The sequence below is a fragment of the Malaclemys terrapin genome, chromosome 2, assembly GCF_027887155.1.
Source record: "Malaclemys terrapin pileata isolate rMalTer1 chromosome 2, rMalTer1.hap1, whole genome shotgun sequence".
NCBI lineage: Eukaryota > Metazoa > Chordata > Testudines > Emydidae > Malaclemys > Malaclemys terrapin.
In genome coordinates, this window is record NC_071506.1 from 238037365 (window position 1) to 238054786 (window position 17422).

Genomic DNA, 17422 nt, shown 5'->3' on the forward strand with positions numbered 1-17422 from the left:
TGCTCCCTTCCCCCCCGCAGCACAGGGAGTCCCCCTGCACCCTGGCTCCGGCCGCACCGCAGGGTTTTTTTTTATTTTTGTTTTTTTTTTTGCTTTGCCATTTTTTGCCGCCCGTGGGTTGTGGTGTTTTTTTTGTTTGTTTGTTTTTGTTTTGCTTGGGGTGGCAATAAAGCCAGAGCTGGCCCTGGAAGGGTCTCAGCACCTTGTATGACTGAGCCCATAATAGATTAACTCAGGGGCAGGTGGCTGGCCCTACCACTAAAAACAGAATTAGAAAGAATCCTCAAAGTTTTAAGCCCTCCCCCCAGTATTAGAAAGCTTATATTTTGCCCTGCAAAATGAAGTACTGTAATTATAACTGGCTTTCTTCTGCTTCTAGAGCCCAATATCTTTTCTTCAGTTTGCATCTTATTTCAGATGATTCTGGGTTTGAAATAATTCCATCACTCTACCCCAGGAAGGTATGTTGCAAAATCCCAAAAGTATTTTTTATTTAAAATGTTACTATCATAAAATTTCAGACTATGAACTGAAGACCTTGGATTCACATTCAAACCTCTTTTGTTTAAATAGATATATATATATACACACAGTCACGAAACATAAAACATGCTGCAATGATACAAATATATTTTTGATACGAAAATTACAGTACATTTTAAACCATGAAAAGAAATTGAGGCACTAGACTGTACATTAGTTCTGTTCTGCACTAGTAGTGAAGCTGATATGATTGCTTTAAATTAACAAAATTTTATTTCCTTTTTTTGTTATTTGGTGAACATATCTTTATAGGTCATTTCAAATAATGTGCTTTGTTGTGAAATGTCACTGATTTCGGTTCCATGGGGCGTCTTCATTTTAGACCTACAACACACTTATACAACATGTATCACTGCCATACTATGAAAAATAATCATTTTATTGAATTTACAACTCAAAAAAACCAACAATTATTAAATAAATAATTATTCCTTACAGTGGATAGTTTATATTACACTGCATTGGCCATTTAAACAAATGAAGTTTAATAAATACATGGGAATGTCTTATTTACGCCTTCGTTCGTAATTCTGTGCTGTGTTCTTTTCAGAGGACCCTGAAAAAATAAGTGTAAAGTGTTGTATAAATATAATAAGCACCAGGAGTCATATAAAACATAGCAAGTTTTATGTATCACCACATTTCATTGTGTTGCGCCATTCAGTTCTGAGCAATATATTAAGGGCCTGAGCCTAAGAGATTGTCAGTACTCAACTCCCAATGTCTTCAATAAAAGTTGAGGGCTTTCAGCTCCTTTCAAGATTGGGCCTATATGCTTTGTTTCCTCAATGCAGTTTGCTCCTGGAAGCTCTGTGTGTATGCTAGCTCCCCAGTAGTCTCAATCCCAGTGAGAGACCAGAGGTCACTTCCAGACTAGGGGTGAGCTATAGGGCCCACCCACAACACACTGCAGATCTCCTGGGATCTGTAATAGGTCATATCTAGCTGCATGGAGGCCTCGAACCTCTGCGCTAGCTCTGTATGGCCACCGTGGCTTTCTTGCTGGATGGCTCTAATGGTGCCTTGCTACCAGGAATTCCACTGATCACAGCTGTCCCCAGGATCCCTCTAAAAGGAGGACCTTCTCAACGGGACAGGTGGAAAATGTTAAATACCTCCAGGTACACCTTTCCCTGATACTCTCCAGAAGGCCAGCTGAAGGAACAATGTTCTTTCTCCTAAGAAAGACCTCCCACCCACTGCTTGCCCCAGCTCACTCCTGCCTCATATTTATTAACAAACCGTTTGCAGTGGGAGAGGTGGATGCTGCTGTGAAGGCAGCTGAACTTCCCTTCCACCCTAAGGGTAGAGTTGTATGCGAGGAGGGTCCTGGTCTAGCCTTTGCATCTCCCATACTAGTTTTGTTTTTTTAAACGAAAGCACAAACCAAAAGGGTCTTTTAGGATTCCTTTCCTGTCTTGCTAATGGCATTAATTTCTTCACATAGTGCCCCACAGAAGGTGGGAGGTCTCAGCTGTGCAGTCTGCCTCTGTTCTAGAGCAGCAGTTCTCAAACTATGGAGTGGGCCTCCCAAGGGAGGCACGAGGTGTGTTGTGTGTGTTTTAAGAGCTTTGCCTGTCAGCCCTGGGTGGCTGGGGCTTGTGCAGAAGGGCCATGCACACAGAGGAGGTGGGACTACAGCCAGAGCCCTGCTGCTTGGGCTCTCCTCCCTCCCCAGCAATCCCTCACAGGGAGGCAGCTCATGCTCAGGCTCTCCCACCCCCAGATCCCTCACCTGGAGGTGGTGGGGCTCCGACTGTCAGCAGCAGCTCAGAAGTAAGTGACAATGGGGCATTAAGTCTGCTGTGAAAAGTGATACTGCCTTTAGAGCTGGGTGGCGGTATGTGTACTTCTGGTGTGCGTGTGTGTAAGCAAACAGCTGCAGACACAAAGAAGGGGGGCCTGATCAAATAAGGTTGAGAAGCACTGTTCTAGAGGAATTCTTCAAGCAGCCATTGAACCAAACCCTCTGCATCTTCCATAAGTCTGTTGTAGTGGATTCATTGCTTTTTTCCCTTTTTACGCATAATCATATCTGCCTCTAAGCCAGAAGCCTGTGGCACGGATCATGAGGGAGACCTTCCCACCCCCCTTCTGACATCAAGAATATTCCTGGCCATGCTCAGTAAAGCATGAAGATGCATAACTATTACATGCAAATGCCCTGCTAATTTTGAGGGATCTAGTGCTGCTGATCTTGCAAGGCTTGAATTATGACTGCTCCATAGGGCTTAAGGAAAAACCAAGCAAGGGCCCAAATTAAAGATAAACAGCTTTCAGGGTGTGTCTGATTAAACACTAAAACAATACATTCTGCTTAAGTTTTGATAGTAAGGTATTACTATTGAATTCACTGAACAAGTATTCTGGACTATACACAAATCATGATCTACAGTAGTCTGGGAACAATTTTTATAGTGGGCTGCTGAAAACCATTGAACAAAACTGTAGACCCTGTATATGATGGAAAGCACTTCAAGCCGGGGATGCTGCCATGCCCCCAGTACCTGTAATTCCTGTACCTCTTATCAGTATAGATTACCCGTGCATTTATGGTTATTTAGTTATTATGGCTATTTGCAGGCCGTTGATTGCAATGAGTAGGTGCATGGCTCTGCCTGCATGAACTAGTTGCAGATCAGGGCATTACATATTGGAACCTGCTTTACTGAGACAGGAAATGTTGGGTGAATCAGCAGGATTATGGTACCCTGGGACCTCTAATTTCAATTTCCATCCACCAGAAGATTTAGTAATTTTCTGGATAAATTGTATTAGGCATCGAGGGGAGAAACCCAGCCCATTTCCAACACAAACTTTACTCCCGGTCTGTATGGGGCAAACAATGTTGCAGTTGTTGCATACTTTTAATAGGAGTGGAATCAAACCTATACTATTCCACCCTCATCTCCCAACTAGGCAGAGGAGTATGAATGCTAAATTCTAAGAAACTGGTTTATCTATCAAGCTGGTACATTACTATTAGAAATCCTGACTGTCTACAACTTCATTATTCATCCTGGTTATAGTTAACTAACCATAGTTGTATTCTAACTATGCCAGCGAATTTGGAAGTAATCAAAGAACATTTTACACTCACTGCATCTCAGATTTTCATACTTAAAATAATAAGGTAAATTTAATCCCAAAGTAAACTGAACCAGATTTATCACTTGATGCCATTTGCTGCTGTAATAGCAAATGTGTATTTACAAGTATATGTACATTTAATCATTATTACCCTTGCAGTGAGAAGAACTATACTAGATTGCTCCTGATTCATGGAAATTTGCAAGAATAGTTAGGATATAGAGACCTATATTACTTCTTTGACTACAGTCTAGTTAAAAATAAAATCACTGACAACTGTAATTACAGAAAATAGTTTACAATGTGCACTTGTGTAATATCAAAATGCTGTCTGGCCATTTAACTTAAAATCCATTTAACAAAACAGTGAGAATTATTTCAGTAGCTTTAAACAGGCATTAGATAATTAGATAACTTCAAAAATAAAAAATAAAAATTCCCTTTCTGGATAGCTAACTAATGCTTTGTGGATAAGACAAGTTACAGCTAATGGAAGACTGAAGTTATCCATATGCAATATTAACAAAGGTGGGCAAGATTAGGGGAAATGCAGATAATATGGGGAAAGGGGAGGGAAAGTCGTGGTGAGCACTTGTCTGTGATACTTTAGTAGTTTAAAGTGCTGCTTAACTTTGTTTATTGAGTCATTATTTGAATGTAAAATTTAAAAGTTCACAAAAGTTGTGTATGTTTAACAAATAAAACCTTTACACCTTGTGGCAAAAGATGTAAAGATTGGAAGATGGGAGGACTTTAAGCTCACAGTCAATAGTGTACAAGATAAAAACAGTTTCCCATTAAACCTCCAAAAGTCAGTTGGTGCAGGAGGTAGTGCACCTTCTACCTGAGGTGATCTAGGTTCAAATCCACCAGTTAAAATGGATTGGATACTTTTATCCTTGAACATTCTCATGTCACCAGAATTTACTGTGGTTTTCAGTCTCTGCTCAGAAGAAGTGGAGAACTGGAATAACATGGATGCTACAGGTCAGGATTGAGGGGCATAAGCAGAATTCTTTAGGAAAATGTATATGGCACCAGCTGCACTGTGCCTGGCTCAACCTATTGCCCATCCTCCCTCACTGAAATGACCTTCAGATTAAAATATTTTGATTAAGCAACTTTTTTTCCCTCCTGTCATAAGAGCTCATCTGTCATTTATGAATTGTCTCATGTCAAGACTGCTTCTTCAATTTATTGGAGAGAATGAAAAGGTAATAGTAGAATTAAGAGGTAGTTTTAGTCTTAGCCATTGTTTATACATACCAGAATTTAAAGATCTTTTGCCCATAAGTCCAACAAAGGAGTCTGTTTTATGCCCTGAAAAAATATATTTGGGGGTGTTTTAATACATTTTCAATATGCAGTTTTTCTGAGGTAATTTGTTTTCATGAGAAATACAAGGAAGATGTAGACTCCACAAATATTCTTCCTACTTACTAACTTGAAATGTTAGTATAAATGGAGAATGCGCATCACCCTCACCTATCTCATACGGTCTGATTCAGAGCCCGGTCAGGCTACTAGGTGCCTTTCCATTGTGGCTAAACAGACAATGACAAGATAATTGATGCCAATTTTGACCTCATTGTAGTCAGTGGTAGAACTTCCAGTGACTTCAATAGAAGCACGATCAGGCTCTATAGCTTGACAGACTTCCCCTTCCTATATCTTGGGTCTGTTGGATTCATCTGTTCCATGAATTATTTCACATAAATGTTTCCTGCTGTCATATGGAACAGAGGACTCTATAGGCCAAATTATGGAGTCCTTAGTCAAGCTGGTTAGTCAAAGGACTACACAGAAGTAAATGCTGATTACCAGTATGTGTTAGGGCTCCACAACCTGGCCTATACGGGATTTTTAACTTCTCGTGAGGCCATATTTTGCAGTCCTTATTCCATTTGTGACCCTGGAAGCATTGACTGAGGCTTGTTTAGAGTTGCAGGATTTAGCCCATAATGTATGCTGCACACGTAGCAGTAGCTAGCCTAATTTCAAATAACCAGAGAAACATTTCGAAAAGTATCTACTTCTATTTTACTATTCTGATGTGAATGGAGTGTGCAAATTCCTCTTTGGAAAGAGTTTTCCTTGATTGTGTGTTCATAATACAGGATAAATTACCATAAAACCTCTCAGAGGTCAATCTCTCTGATCTTCAGGGAGGAGACATTTGAAGGCTAGAATTTTGACTTAACCAGATGTAGCTACTGGTTATCTGGCTTGAGCTTTGGATGAGAGTTTTTAAAATTGTCATTCAGATAAGTAATCCCAGTGATAAAGTCGAGCCGTTAGCACAGAACTCTGGCATGCTTATTAACCTTCTTCGATTGCTAAGGTCTCACAAAACGTATATCATCAATCTTTATTAAAAGCCATGCTTTTGGATTTCATTTTAGTATCTTCTGACTGTTCCAGAGGGGGGAAAAAATACATCTCAGTGTGAATGATACAACTTCTCCTGGGTGACATACAGGAATAAAGGAGTCCACACTGATTCATGTTGGCAGGTGCACTTGCTTATGTGACAACTCATTCGTCAGTTAGATATAACTTAACTTAGAACATTGATATATCTCAAGTGTAAACTTTGGATCTGGAATCAAACCAGGGATTTGAAGTTCTGGTTTGCTTGCTTCTGCCACCTAAATTCATGTGTCTTGACTTTGGGAGTAATCCCATACTGACTGTGAACAGCCCCAAAGAGGGGCTGTTCAGAGTAGATAACCATGACCATAGCCTTTAGTAAGTACACTAACATTCTAGGCTACAGTGACACTAGAAACCTCAAAATTAGAACAATTCAGTTTCTCATTTTGTTTAGATAATTTAGAAAAAAACAAAAAACAAAAACTTACTTTTATGAGAGATTTGGCCATAACCTAGAGGAAGGAAAAAAAGTAGTTTTAATAGTGATGAAATAGAAGTGATCTCTATGTGAGGTCTAGGAAGGAATAGAAACAATCTGTATATTCCCAGTCTTGGAGAATTAGTGCAATAATTTACCGCCATATCAATCAAGCTATATATTATATTAATTAATAAAATATAATATCTTCTATAAATCAAGACACAACTAGTTAACTTTCATTAAGACTCAAAATAGGTATTTTCCCCTGTTCTTAATCTAGTAAACCTTTTGAACTAGAAATCATGACAATAATTTAATTAAAGGCATACATACCAGCCCACAAGATATCATTTATTTTCTTAATAGTGTTTACAAAATGTGTGCGCACTTAAGAATTGTTTACTATAAAGACCAAATCATATGTCCACTGTTTTTCCAAATTATGGATTAATTTTCTATTAAACAGAAAATACTTTCAGTAGCTGGAGTGAATTTAATTTATATTTAAAAAACAAATTATGAAGTTTTATAAAGGCACGGATAGTTATGCTGAAAAGAGATCTACAATGATGTATCTTTGAGATGGTCCTGAAAATAATTTATTCTGATTGTACCCTGAGGAGCAAAATGAAATAGGTTTCCACATCTTTGTGTTTGCTTTCTCTTAAAGCATTTAGGGTCAGATTTACATTTTTGTGTATATGTACCATGGGTGAGTGTAAGTCTGTTTCAATTTTTTTTCCTGTCATGAGAGTGAAATTCCCATTTTAGCCGCATTACCTCTTCTTCAAAATGAGTTGTCATAAACAGGGCGCAGTCCAGTTCAAAGTAGGGTGACAGATAGAAAGTGTGAAAGATGGGGGTGGGGGGTAATAGGTACCAATATAAGAAAAAACCCCAAATTATCAGGACTGTCCCTATAAACTCGGGACATCCGGTCACCCTAGTTCAAAGACACTACATGAACCGAAATGCCTGTAGTGCCTCCTCAATTGCAAAGAGAGAATTGTGAACTGTGAATTAGTTTAAAAGACAGGAGGCTAAAGGACCCCTAGGCTCGGATATGTGTAAATCATTCCTCCAGCACAGAAACAGAATGCAATCTCACCAGCATCTCGTTTGCCCATTAACCCGTAGAACTGCTGTGGTCTGGGTCTCCTGGCAATTCTCTGCAGAAAGTGTTCCAAGGGTAAGGGCAGCTCCTCCTGAAATGTAGAGGAGAGTGTCAGCATTTTACGCAGCACAGCCCTGGAGATCCGGGAAGGAAAAAACCCGGAGTCTCCCCGGAATTGCATCCAACAAATTAAACTACGCCCCAGCAGCCTGCCCCCATTACAAACTTCTGGCTGCCTGTCCCTGCTGCACCGGGCATGCCTGCCTGTAGACTCTGCACTGAGACTGCTTGAGAAGAAGCCGCAAGAGCAATCTGAACCGGGAAGCTGCCATCGAGCCGGAGGGAGCTGCTGCTTTCTTTCCAAAGGGGGAATTTCGATCCGTTTGGATTCTAATGTCTAGCCTGGAGGAAAACTCTTTTGTGCGTGCAGGTCCGATCAGGGTTGGTCACCTTACGCCGCGCTGGCCATTCCCAGGGGAACCACCACCCGCCAGCCACGTGCCTGCGTGTATGGACTGTCGGCAGGCCACATGCTTTGCAGTAAGCCCGTGACTACCCGGCAGCCGTCTAGCAACAGGTATCTGCAGAGGAACGGAGACGGGCCAAGAGACAAACGGAGAGCGGGGGGAAATCTAGCGGCACTAACCGCGGCGCACCCACGGCCACGCCCTAGAGGAAAGAGACACAGCGCAAGGGGATGGGCATTTTCACTCTCCTTTCGCCCGCCCCGGCTCGCTGGGCTGTGGCGTCCCCGCTGGGTGGGGCTGGCGGGGGAGCGGGCAGGATGCATGTGTTGCCCGAGTTCGCTACTCGGGTTATTGTTAAGTAAACCGACCCCAAACAAACCCACTCCTACATCCCGGGAAAGCGGGTCGGCTAAAGCGGCTCCGTTCTGTTATTGCGCCTATAGGCAAGAGTACGTTACGGCGGCATTGCCCATTGCAGTGTCTCGCCGCCAAGCCCGCTCCATACAGCTCCACCCGACTCGGAGAGCCCTGGGAGTAAAGTTCCCCCAGCACACGCTCCCTCATCCCCTTCTCACTGCGGCTCCCTCCCTGCTCCGAGCTCCCCATCCACCCGCTACGTCTTCCTAGCCACAAGTAAACTTTCTTGGGAGCGACCTGTTTTACTGCGTAACATCTTTCTCCGCGGTTACTCCCTTCACTGGTTCTTCCTTAAAGCAACAACTCGCAAGTTGCCCTCGCTATGGGAGAGGTGGAACCTCGGTTAAACTTGGTGTGAAATCGACACGCTGTTATCTGGAACAGACGCGGATTTGGGAGCCACCCAAAGAAAGTAACCGTTTAAAGCACTTGACCCATCCATTAAAGGGCTAAATGCTGGCAGTTACCTAACAATTCATTGGTAGTAGTCACCGCTCGGTCTTAAATGGAAATAGGTTGTATCGTATATAAATTAGGAAATGTAACAATAAGATACACTGCAAGACAAAGCTCAGAATTCTCTCACCTGACTCATGCATTTACTTATCAAAGCTGCCCCCCTACTTACGTGCATGAGCTGAGCATCTCCAGGCTTCCTAGCTCACCTTGAGTTGGTCACTGTCGGACCAGTCAGACCAGTAATTCAGATCATCATTGGCTCCGATTTCTTCTGCAAACACTTGCGCTGAAATTAGGAAAAGCACTGCAAAAGCGACGAGGATTTTCATATTCGCCTCTCCTCCTGCTAGGCAGTACCCCTAGTGCGGTGGTGGGTGGCGGACAAGTGTCCCGAGCCCTCCGGCCAGTTGCTCGAAGTTGCGGTCTGCTGTAACAAAGAAAAGAAAGGTATGAGTACTGCATACAACTCCTCCCCCCCTCAGCATCCGTCCCAAGAGGAATCGCGCATCTCAGCATAGCCAAGATCTAAGGAGCAAAGCAATGGGCGAGTCCTGGGGCTGAGCGCACTTACTGCAATGGGAAAGTGCGATGCTCTCCGCTGCTCTCTCGCAGTGTGTCTAAATGCACGCTCGAGAGCTCTCCAGTTTATATACCTGGAGATGGGGAGGGCCAAGGGAGCTTCATTTGCCTAAATCTAATTACTTCCTTGTAGTTATGTGAAACACGTGACAGGCCCCCAGCTGTACTTTGCGATCAATAGTCAATTACCCTGAATAGCCCTTCCTTCTTCTTCCCCTCTGACCCTCGGAAGGAGCCTTTCTTTGGAGGTGACCCCTTGGGTGTCCGTGTCCACCACAAACTACAGTATATTACTTCAGGGTTGCAAATGACGCAGTGTTAGGGAAGTCTGCGCAGAAGGAGCCCATCTCCAACCCGCAACTCCTGCCATCCGCCCAGAGAGGGATTTTGATCCACTGTCCCCTGACACCAAAGATTAGTCATCAAAGCACAGCAAGTGACGCATTCCAGGCACTCAAAGCAACTTCATGATAATATTTCAGACGTCAGGGCAGGTGCACTGAAGATGATCTCAAGGGACCCCCAAATATTGCTACAAGAGAACCGAAGAATCACTTTGAACACTTGAAAATAACGCCCATGCCCCGGCATTCCTTAATGAAAGCTACAATTAATTAGGAAGCTATTACACAGCCGTGGGACTCCTCTGTAGAACATTCTTTCAGTATTGATCACCTAATGCAAATTCAAAGGAATGAATCCTGGCTTCTTGTCAGCTTGGATAGCTCAATCCGCATTAATTTATCAGGGGGTTATTGCATTGGCCTCAAACGCTCAATACAGTTGCAGGATCTCTTTCTATTGGTACTTTGGAAAACGAGACATGGAATGGAAATGATGACGGTTTAGTTTGCATTAAGGGCCGGATCCAAAAGCCCTCTGAAATCAATGGGAACCTTTCCATTGACTCCAGTGATATTTGGATCAGGTCCTTTTACATCTTTACAACACCAGATGCATTTTTGTATAACACATGTCTTGAAAAAAAATGTTTGCTTTGTTTTTTGTTTCTCTTTCTTGGACACAGATCTGATAATTGATTACATTAACCTCTGAAAAGGATGTCAGATGTGAAAGATTTGCTGGCAGGTGAAAGATTTGCTGGCAGATGAAAGCGGTACAACAGAAGCTTCTTTGGGCTACAGTTCTTCATTTTCCAGATTCTCCCTCTCCCTCTTTTCTTTTTCTCTTGTGGTTACAAAAGATGTGGTTTTTGACAGTAATTTACACTTTACTGTGTTGGGTGTGATTTATGGTAAGAGATGATTATACCAACAATAAAATTGCACTGATGAGAAACATCAATCCCTACAGAAAAAAATTTGCTTTTGCTGGGAGCTTTTACTGCAGCTCTTACCATCTCTCTCTCTCTCTCCTAATTGAAACATTGCTTATTTTTGTGCATGTTATGGAAATACATTATCTTACCTTTATGTTTAAACTATATATTCTCCCTGTAATATTATTTCTTTAGATGGTCTTGTCCTGCTCACAGCAGTTTAGCATGTAAACAGAAATGAGTTCTGAGACATAATTACATTAAACTCCAGAACATTTATGTCTAGACATCGATATATCCCACTACCAAATCTTCTAATATAAGGCGGCTGAATGATAAAGATTTGGGGTCAAACTCTCTGATGGTACAAATGACTTTACTGGAGTGGTGCCAATCTACTCCAGCAGAGAATTTGGACCTTTATCCTTTTCCATATGACAGTTTTCTGTGACTTATGACATTCAACTCAGATAACCATTTAGCTTCCCTTGCAGTTCACATAGCTGGTCTGTCTTATTTAAGGTTACTTATATGCATGATAATGTTCATTTAACCTTAGTTATACACCAGCACCTGTATTGTCAGAATGTGCAGTAATGCTGTCTAGATAAACCACTTAATTCCAGGCTTGGCAGTAACTATAAATATTTTTAGAAAGGAAGACATTTTCCAGGAAATGGCAATTTGTTTTCTGACTCCATTATTCCTATTGTTTCAGAATGCGGTTACTGAAATGGCCCTTCCAACACAATGTTAAGCCTCCCTCCCAAAATGGCCCATTGCCATTTAGTTGATTAATTCTGCGGCACTGCCATCCAGTTGCTAGGTGAAAGACACCGCTGGTTTCAGGTTAGACTGGTAAAGAAAAGGTTAACCATAAAGTGATAATTACTCTTCTGACTCCTTTTCTTCCATAAAGATCTGTCCCAACATGAGTCCCTTTCATACTCGTTACACTTATAGACACATTGGTGGAAATGGCATTGTTGAGCAACATTGGGGAATTCAGCCATCTCTTTTCCTTGCTGTGCTTTTGTGCAACGTCCCATTTTGCACATGAGCTTTGAAGATCCAGCCCTTACTGGTTTTGCTGTGCTTGGGTTATCCCATGTCAGTCTTCTGTGGGCATGTGGTTATCCCATGTCAGTCTTCAGTGGGCATCTGTGGACATATGGGCCAAAATGTACAAACTTGAGTACCTAAAATGTAACCTAGATCCATATGTAGGCACCACAGTAAAGATCCTGATTTGCAGAGGTGCTGACTATCCACAGCACCCACTGAAGACAATTCTACGCACTCAAGCTTCAATATTTTAGCCATGATTAACTGACATTATCGAGTCCTAGTTTTCCAGCAATATTAAATTGTCATCAAAATGGCCACAACAATGACAGTGTGCCCTATGATCTTCTAGACAAGAAAGATTTTCTTTTAAAGAGAGCGAAAGAGAGAGACCACAAAATTAAAAGAACAGGAGTACTTGTGGCACCTTAGAGACTAACAAATTTATTAGAGCATAAGCTTTCGTGGACTACAGCCCACTTCTTCGTAGTCCACGAAAGCTTATGCTCTAATAAATTTGTTAGTCTCTAAGGTGCCACAAGTACTCCTGTTCTTCTTTTTGCGGATACAGACTAACACGGCTGTTACTCTGAAACTTGTCACAAAATTAAAACGGATATAGTCCAGCCCTTTCTCTTTTTTATAGGTATCAATGACTTCAAGCATTTTATCGCTGTCTTATCTAGTATTCTGGATGAGAGTGAACATTGACTAAAAGGGCAAGCTCACTTTTTTCTTCCCAGTCATACAATGAGCTGATTGCTCAATGTTTTCCTGTCCTTTCGAACCTTACACACAAAAATTGCACTATGGACTTTTCAGAAAGTGAGAAGCCCATCTCAGGGCTAATTGACAAAAGTGGGGCCTCTAGCAAAAGTGCCCATCTTTAACATGAGAGAGAGAGAGAGGGCATAAAATGATGGGGACAGAAGTGCAATTCAGTGCATAGAGCACAAGAATAGGAGTCAGGGGACACATGACACTATTTGTAATTCTGTCAATAACTCATGATATTATCTTAAATGAGTCATGTTGGGGCTCCATACTGCTCCCATTGTAGTCAATGTGATTTTTTTCCCATTGGCTCTTCAGTTTGCCCATCTGTGAAAGGGGAAATGACTTACCTACCTTTGTCAAACACTTTGAAATCTAGGTCTCAAAAGTGCTAAAGCATTATTGTTATTACTCTGAGGCCAAGATAACCATATGAATTATTAGTGTCTTAATTAGGACTTAAAATCAGCCTTTCAAAAGTTTTCTTCTCTTGAAAAAAGTTATAATTTTTTAGCACAATTCTGTCACCAGGTTCTTTTTAATATTTGAGATACCTGCATCACTGGCCAATATCAATTAAAGGGACTGCAGGATTTGGTCCCTAGCCACTGGGCACATGCAGTTGTACATCTTATATGACTGTAAAAAAGAATTACAGGATATTAGTAAGTTTTACATCATACTATCAATTTGTTTGCAAATGAGCATGAGAGATTACAATATTAGGCCCTATAATTTCAAACAACAGATATAGAAATTTTGTCTCACAAATCCAGAGATAATGGGATCAAAGGTCTTCCAAATGTTCAGTATTTCTCATGCAAATTATAATAAGGGAAGAAGACTTCAGTATTATTAATCAGGCATTCTTCTAGTCTCACATTTAGGAGTTGGATTAAAGAAACCTGTCATGGCATGAATCCCAACTCAAATGGAAAACTGTGAAGCAATTGTGTCTGAAAAACTACACAGAGTGTTGTTTTTCATATGGCTCTAAAATGATAATTTCTCTGTGAGGATACTTGAGAAATGTTTATTTGAATTCTGTACTGATGTGTTGGTTTGCAACAAAAATCCAATAGTATAGTGATGTGACAGCACAGCTGGTATGCCATCATCAAAGGACTTTGTCAGTCCAACTAATAGACCTCTACCCCGATATAACGCGACCCGATATAACACGAATTTGGATATAATGCGGTAAAGCAGTGCTCCAGGGGGGCGGGGCTGCGCAGTCCAGCAGATCAAAGCAAGTTTCACCTATAACACAGTAAGATTTTTTGGCTCCCGAGGACAGCGTTATATCGGGGTAGAGGTGTACCAGCTATTAGCAATACCAGCTTATACAGACTAATAATGTGTGTGTATACAATGGTGGACTAATGCCTGGGCCCAGTAGGCCCATGCCCAGGGGCCCCGGCCAATTCAGCGCTGGAACCTGTGTAGAAGTGGGGTGGGAACTGTGGTCTCATCCCCTGCTCTTCCTCTTCCCCTGAGGCTCCGTCCCCTGGCCAGGCAGGAAGGGCCATGGTAAGAGCCACCCAGGGAGCCCCAAGTGGGGAGTCAGGGAGTCCAAGAGCAGCCCTTGGCCAGTATCCCCACCCCCCCGCGTGCATCACCCAGGATAGGTGGAGGGTCCGGGGCTCCCCACTGTGGCCGGGCTCCATGAGTGGCTCTTACCATAGCCTAGCTCTAGCTTCCGGCCTGGCCAGGGGGCAGGGCTTTGGGGCAGGGGGCACGGCCCCATGATGAGGGAGGGGCTAAGGCCCACCTCATCCCCCCACCAGGAAGAGGCTGGCACCACTAGCAAGGGCTGCACTTTGCAGTGGGAGAGCTGATCACCTTAGGAGCTCCCTCCGCTGCAAAGTGCAGCCGCTGCCACTCTATTCCTGCCCGAGGCTACTATGCCCGTGTTGAAAAGTGGGTGGGCATAGCTGCTGTGGTGTGGGAGGCCTAAATGTTCTTTGTACCCAGGGCCCCAATAAATCTTAATTCACCTCTCTGTATATATATAAACATCTACACATCCACAGACTTCACTTCTGATTTTCAGCTTTGCAAGATCATTTGAAATGTTCTAGTCAGGAGGTGTCTCAGTTTATTCATAAGTAAGAGAAGCTGTGATTGATTACCTCTTAAATTTCTCACACATATATACCTAAAGAGAAAGTAGAATGAGATTGATTACAGATCAGGTGTCATGGTACCATGGTGATTGATTTTGACATCTTAAAATTATTTATTGGTGAAGAATCCAATTTGCATTACACTTATGAGACATGGAATAAATTAGCAGAACTCAGATAGCAGACAGATTTTATAATTTAGCGTGGCCAGGTTGCTGAACTACTGTGCAACCTAAGTTTTTAAATTCTATAATGCAAATGTATCAGATTTTAAATTATTCTTGTAATGAGGATTTATAGTTCTAGAATACACATGTATCTGAATATGAATGTGTGTATAAAGAATTTATGCTAGTGTGATGTCCTCTAATTATGCTTATGCAGAGGGGGGAGACAGGGAATCACTGTATTTTCTGCCTGTAAAGGCAGGTGCCATACATTCAGTTGTACAAGGCTCACAGGGAGGCAAGAATCTCAAAGTAGCAAGGGCCGCATCCCAAAGAAATATTTTCAGTGTCTTGGCCAGATTCGGACAGAAAAAGCCAATCTTGCCACTTATATGGTCATCTAACAGCAGTTGGAGATTCAACAGTACCCCCAGATTCTCAGCATGAGCCACACATGGTGAGCACACTTCCCCAATTACACAGGGAGATATAGTCCTTGTAATATTTTCCAGTTGCTTCCCCAATCCTATCAACATCATTTTCATCTGATCTGGATTGAGTTTGCCAGTTTGCCCTCATTTGGGGCCCAATTTTTATCAATACTGTGTAAGGCATATGATGTGTTGGTGGGAGTCAGATGAAATGGAGTTATAGAGCTGGGTCTCATCAGCAAACAGAAAATATTTACTGCATCTCAGCACCTCCCTGCTACTTTAGTGGCCCAATGGACATACTGAACAAAAGTGAGAATCCTGCAGAAGTCTCTGAGAGAGTGCGTGGGGCTGAAGAACAATTCCCCCAAACTATACTGAGATCTTTGAGATAGCAACAAAGTCACCTAAGACCAACTCTAGCTATTCCCTCCAGGGTCTGTGGCAAGTTAACAACATTTTATGACCAACCGCATGCAAGATGGCTGCTAGATCTAACAATATAAGCATGGACACCTGATTTTTATCCATCCTCAGGAGCTGATCATCTACCGAAACCTCTGTGGCATTTGTACATCTATACACAGATAAGCACCCTACCATGTTTAAGGGACATGCTAGCAATCTCTGTAAACAATGATTCCTGTTTTTCCTCACTAGCCTTCAACATCCAGGAAGAACTAAGGGCTAAGGCACAGTTTGTAGTACAAATTATTCTCAAAATCTGTAGTACTTTTGTGAGCACCACTGACCTAAACTTAACCGGAGAAATAGTAACATGAAATTTCCTCATAGTGGGAGGGTGTCATATCAGCCACTGAGCAAAAACACCTTGGATTAACAAAATCTGCTGACTGATACTCACTTTGCAGATAGTATGATGCAAAGAATCTGTTTGCCTCCTGCACAGTCATGACATAAGATTACAAAAAATGTTTATGACTCAGTTGATTTGATTCAGGCTGAGACTTCAGAGACTAGCTCTCTAGTCATTTTGTTTCTTGCTTCAGTTGTTTTAGGTCATCTGAAAACTATGGTGACCTGTAAGGACAAAGTTATGGCTAAGGCCACTTCATCAACAGTAGAGGACAAAAGATGATTTTTTCTGCAGGCCTACCAAATCTTCTCTCCTGTCAAAGTAAATATATTACCCCACAGAGCCCTCCAGAACTGCTCAGGTTTTATTACATCTCTGTGGGTTGACTATAAAATAGGTCCCTTGTCCTGACATAGCCACCCAAGTTTGAAAAGTTTGACCTGAATGATTATCTATCAAAATTTCTATGCTAATTCATTATCATTGATGAATGCTTGCTGCCTGAAGTCACACAAGATATTTGTGGCAGGATCAGGGATAGAACTAAGATGTCCCAACTCCCAATCCCATGCCTAATTACAAGATTGTCCTTTCTCTTGTTGGGGGCCTATCAATTATGGGGCCACTGGGCACTCCACTACACCCCTGTCCTTTTTTACACTCCCATGGAGTGGACCACAGCAGAGCTCAGTTCCACAACCGAGAAGGGGATGGGTAGGCCTTCCCTAGCTCCTCCACATGCTGACTTCTTGTATAGTGAAACCATGAGTGTTCTGCTGCATCATGGGCCTTCTCAAGCTTCTCCATGGCCCCGGTAGTTTCACCCTAACAGCAGCAACACATTAATGATATTATTACACAGTACAACCTACAATTAATATAAATAATTTCTTAACTCCCTAGGCTTCAAACAACTTTATATTTGATAAATGGTATGGAAAGTCTAGAACAGTGTTTGTCAACCTGGGGGTCCACAGACTATGTCTAAGATTTACAAAACAGTCTGCACCTCCATTCAAAATTTTTTAAGGGTCCGCAAATGAAAAAAAGGTTACTTTTTCATTTGCCTTCTCTACATGCCCCTATATTTTGCTGGATGCCTTACATCCAAAGTTTGTCATATAATGATGAAAGACACAGATTAAAGCCTTTTACAGATAAGCCCCTATATTCCAAAATTTACTTTAGAAAAAAATGTATACAGTATATTATTCTATGGATATAATCTCTGATGAGGTAT

General features: G+C 41.9%; 1 protein-coding gene across 4 annotated transcripts; it reads right to left on the bottom strand.

Annotated features, from left to right (window-relative positions):
• Positions 1 to 457: 457 nt before the first annotated feature.
• TAC1 (tachykinin precursor 1) lies at positions 458 to 9731 on the bottom strand. 4 transcript variants are annotated; one of them, XM_054018858.1, is made up of 6 exons: positions 9713 to 9731; positions 9151 to 9371; positions 7596 to 7692; positions 6495 to 6518; positions 4900 to 4953; positions 458 to 1099 (listed from the first exon to the last, which is right to left on the bottom strand). In XM_054018858.1, exons 2-6 carry the CDS (start codon positions 9271 to 9273, stop codon positions 1050 to 1052), a joined length of 348 nt encoding a protein of 115 aa, XP_053874833.1. In that variant the 5' UTR covers positions 9274 to 9371; positions 9713 to 9731; the 3' UTR covers positions 458 to 1049. The 4 variants fall into 4 exon arrangements, with proteins under 4 accessions (XP_053874833.1, XP_053874831.1, XP_053874832.1 ...); XM_054018856.1 differs by lacking the exon at positions 9713 to 9731 and adding an exon at positions 9516 to 9563; XM_054018857.1 differs by lacking the exon at positions 9713 to 9731 and adding an exon at positions 9516 to 9543 and having other exon boundaries at positions 9151 to 9368.
• Between the last annotated feature and the right edge of the window lie 7691 nt (positions 9732 to 17422).

What these genes read in the sequence shown, in the direction of transcription:
- TAC1 (XM_054018858.1), bottom strand. Translation starts at nt 9,273, where the DNA reads ATGAAAATCCTCGTCGCTTTTGCAGTGCTTTTCCTAATTTCAGCGCAA. An exon ending in CCGACAGTGACCAACTCAAG is followed by an intron (nt 7,693 to 9,150) that starts GTGAGCTAGGAA and finishes TCTACATTTCAG; the next exon opens with GAGGAGCTGCCCTTACCCTT. An exon ending in TGGCCAAATCTCTCATAAAA is followed by an intron (nt 4,954 to 6,494) that starts GTAAGTTTTTGT and finishes ATATTTTTTCAG; the next exon opens with GGCATAAAACAGACTCCTTT.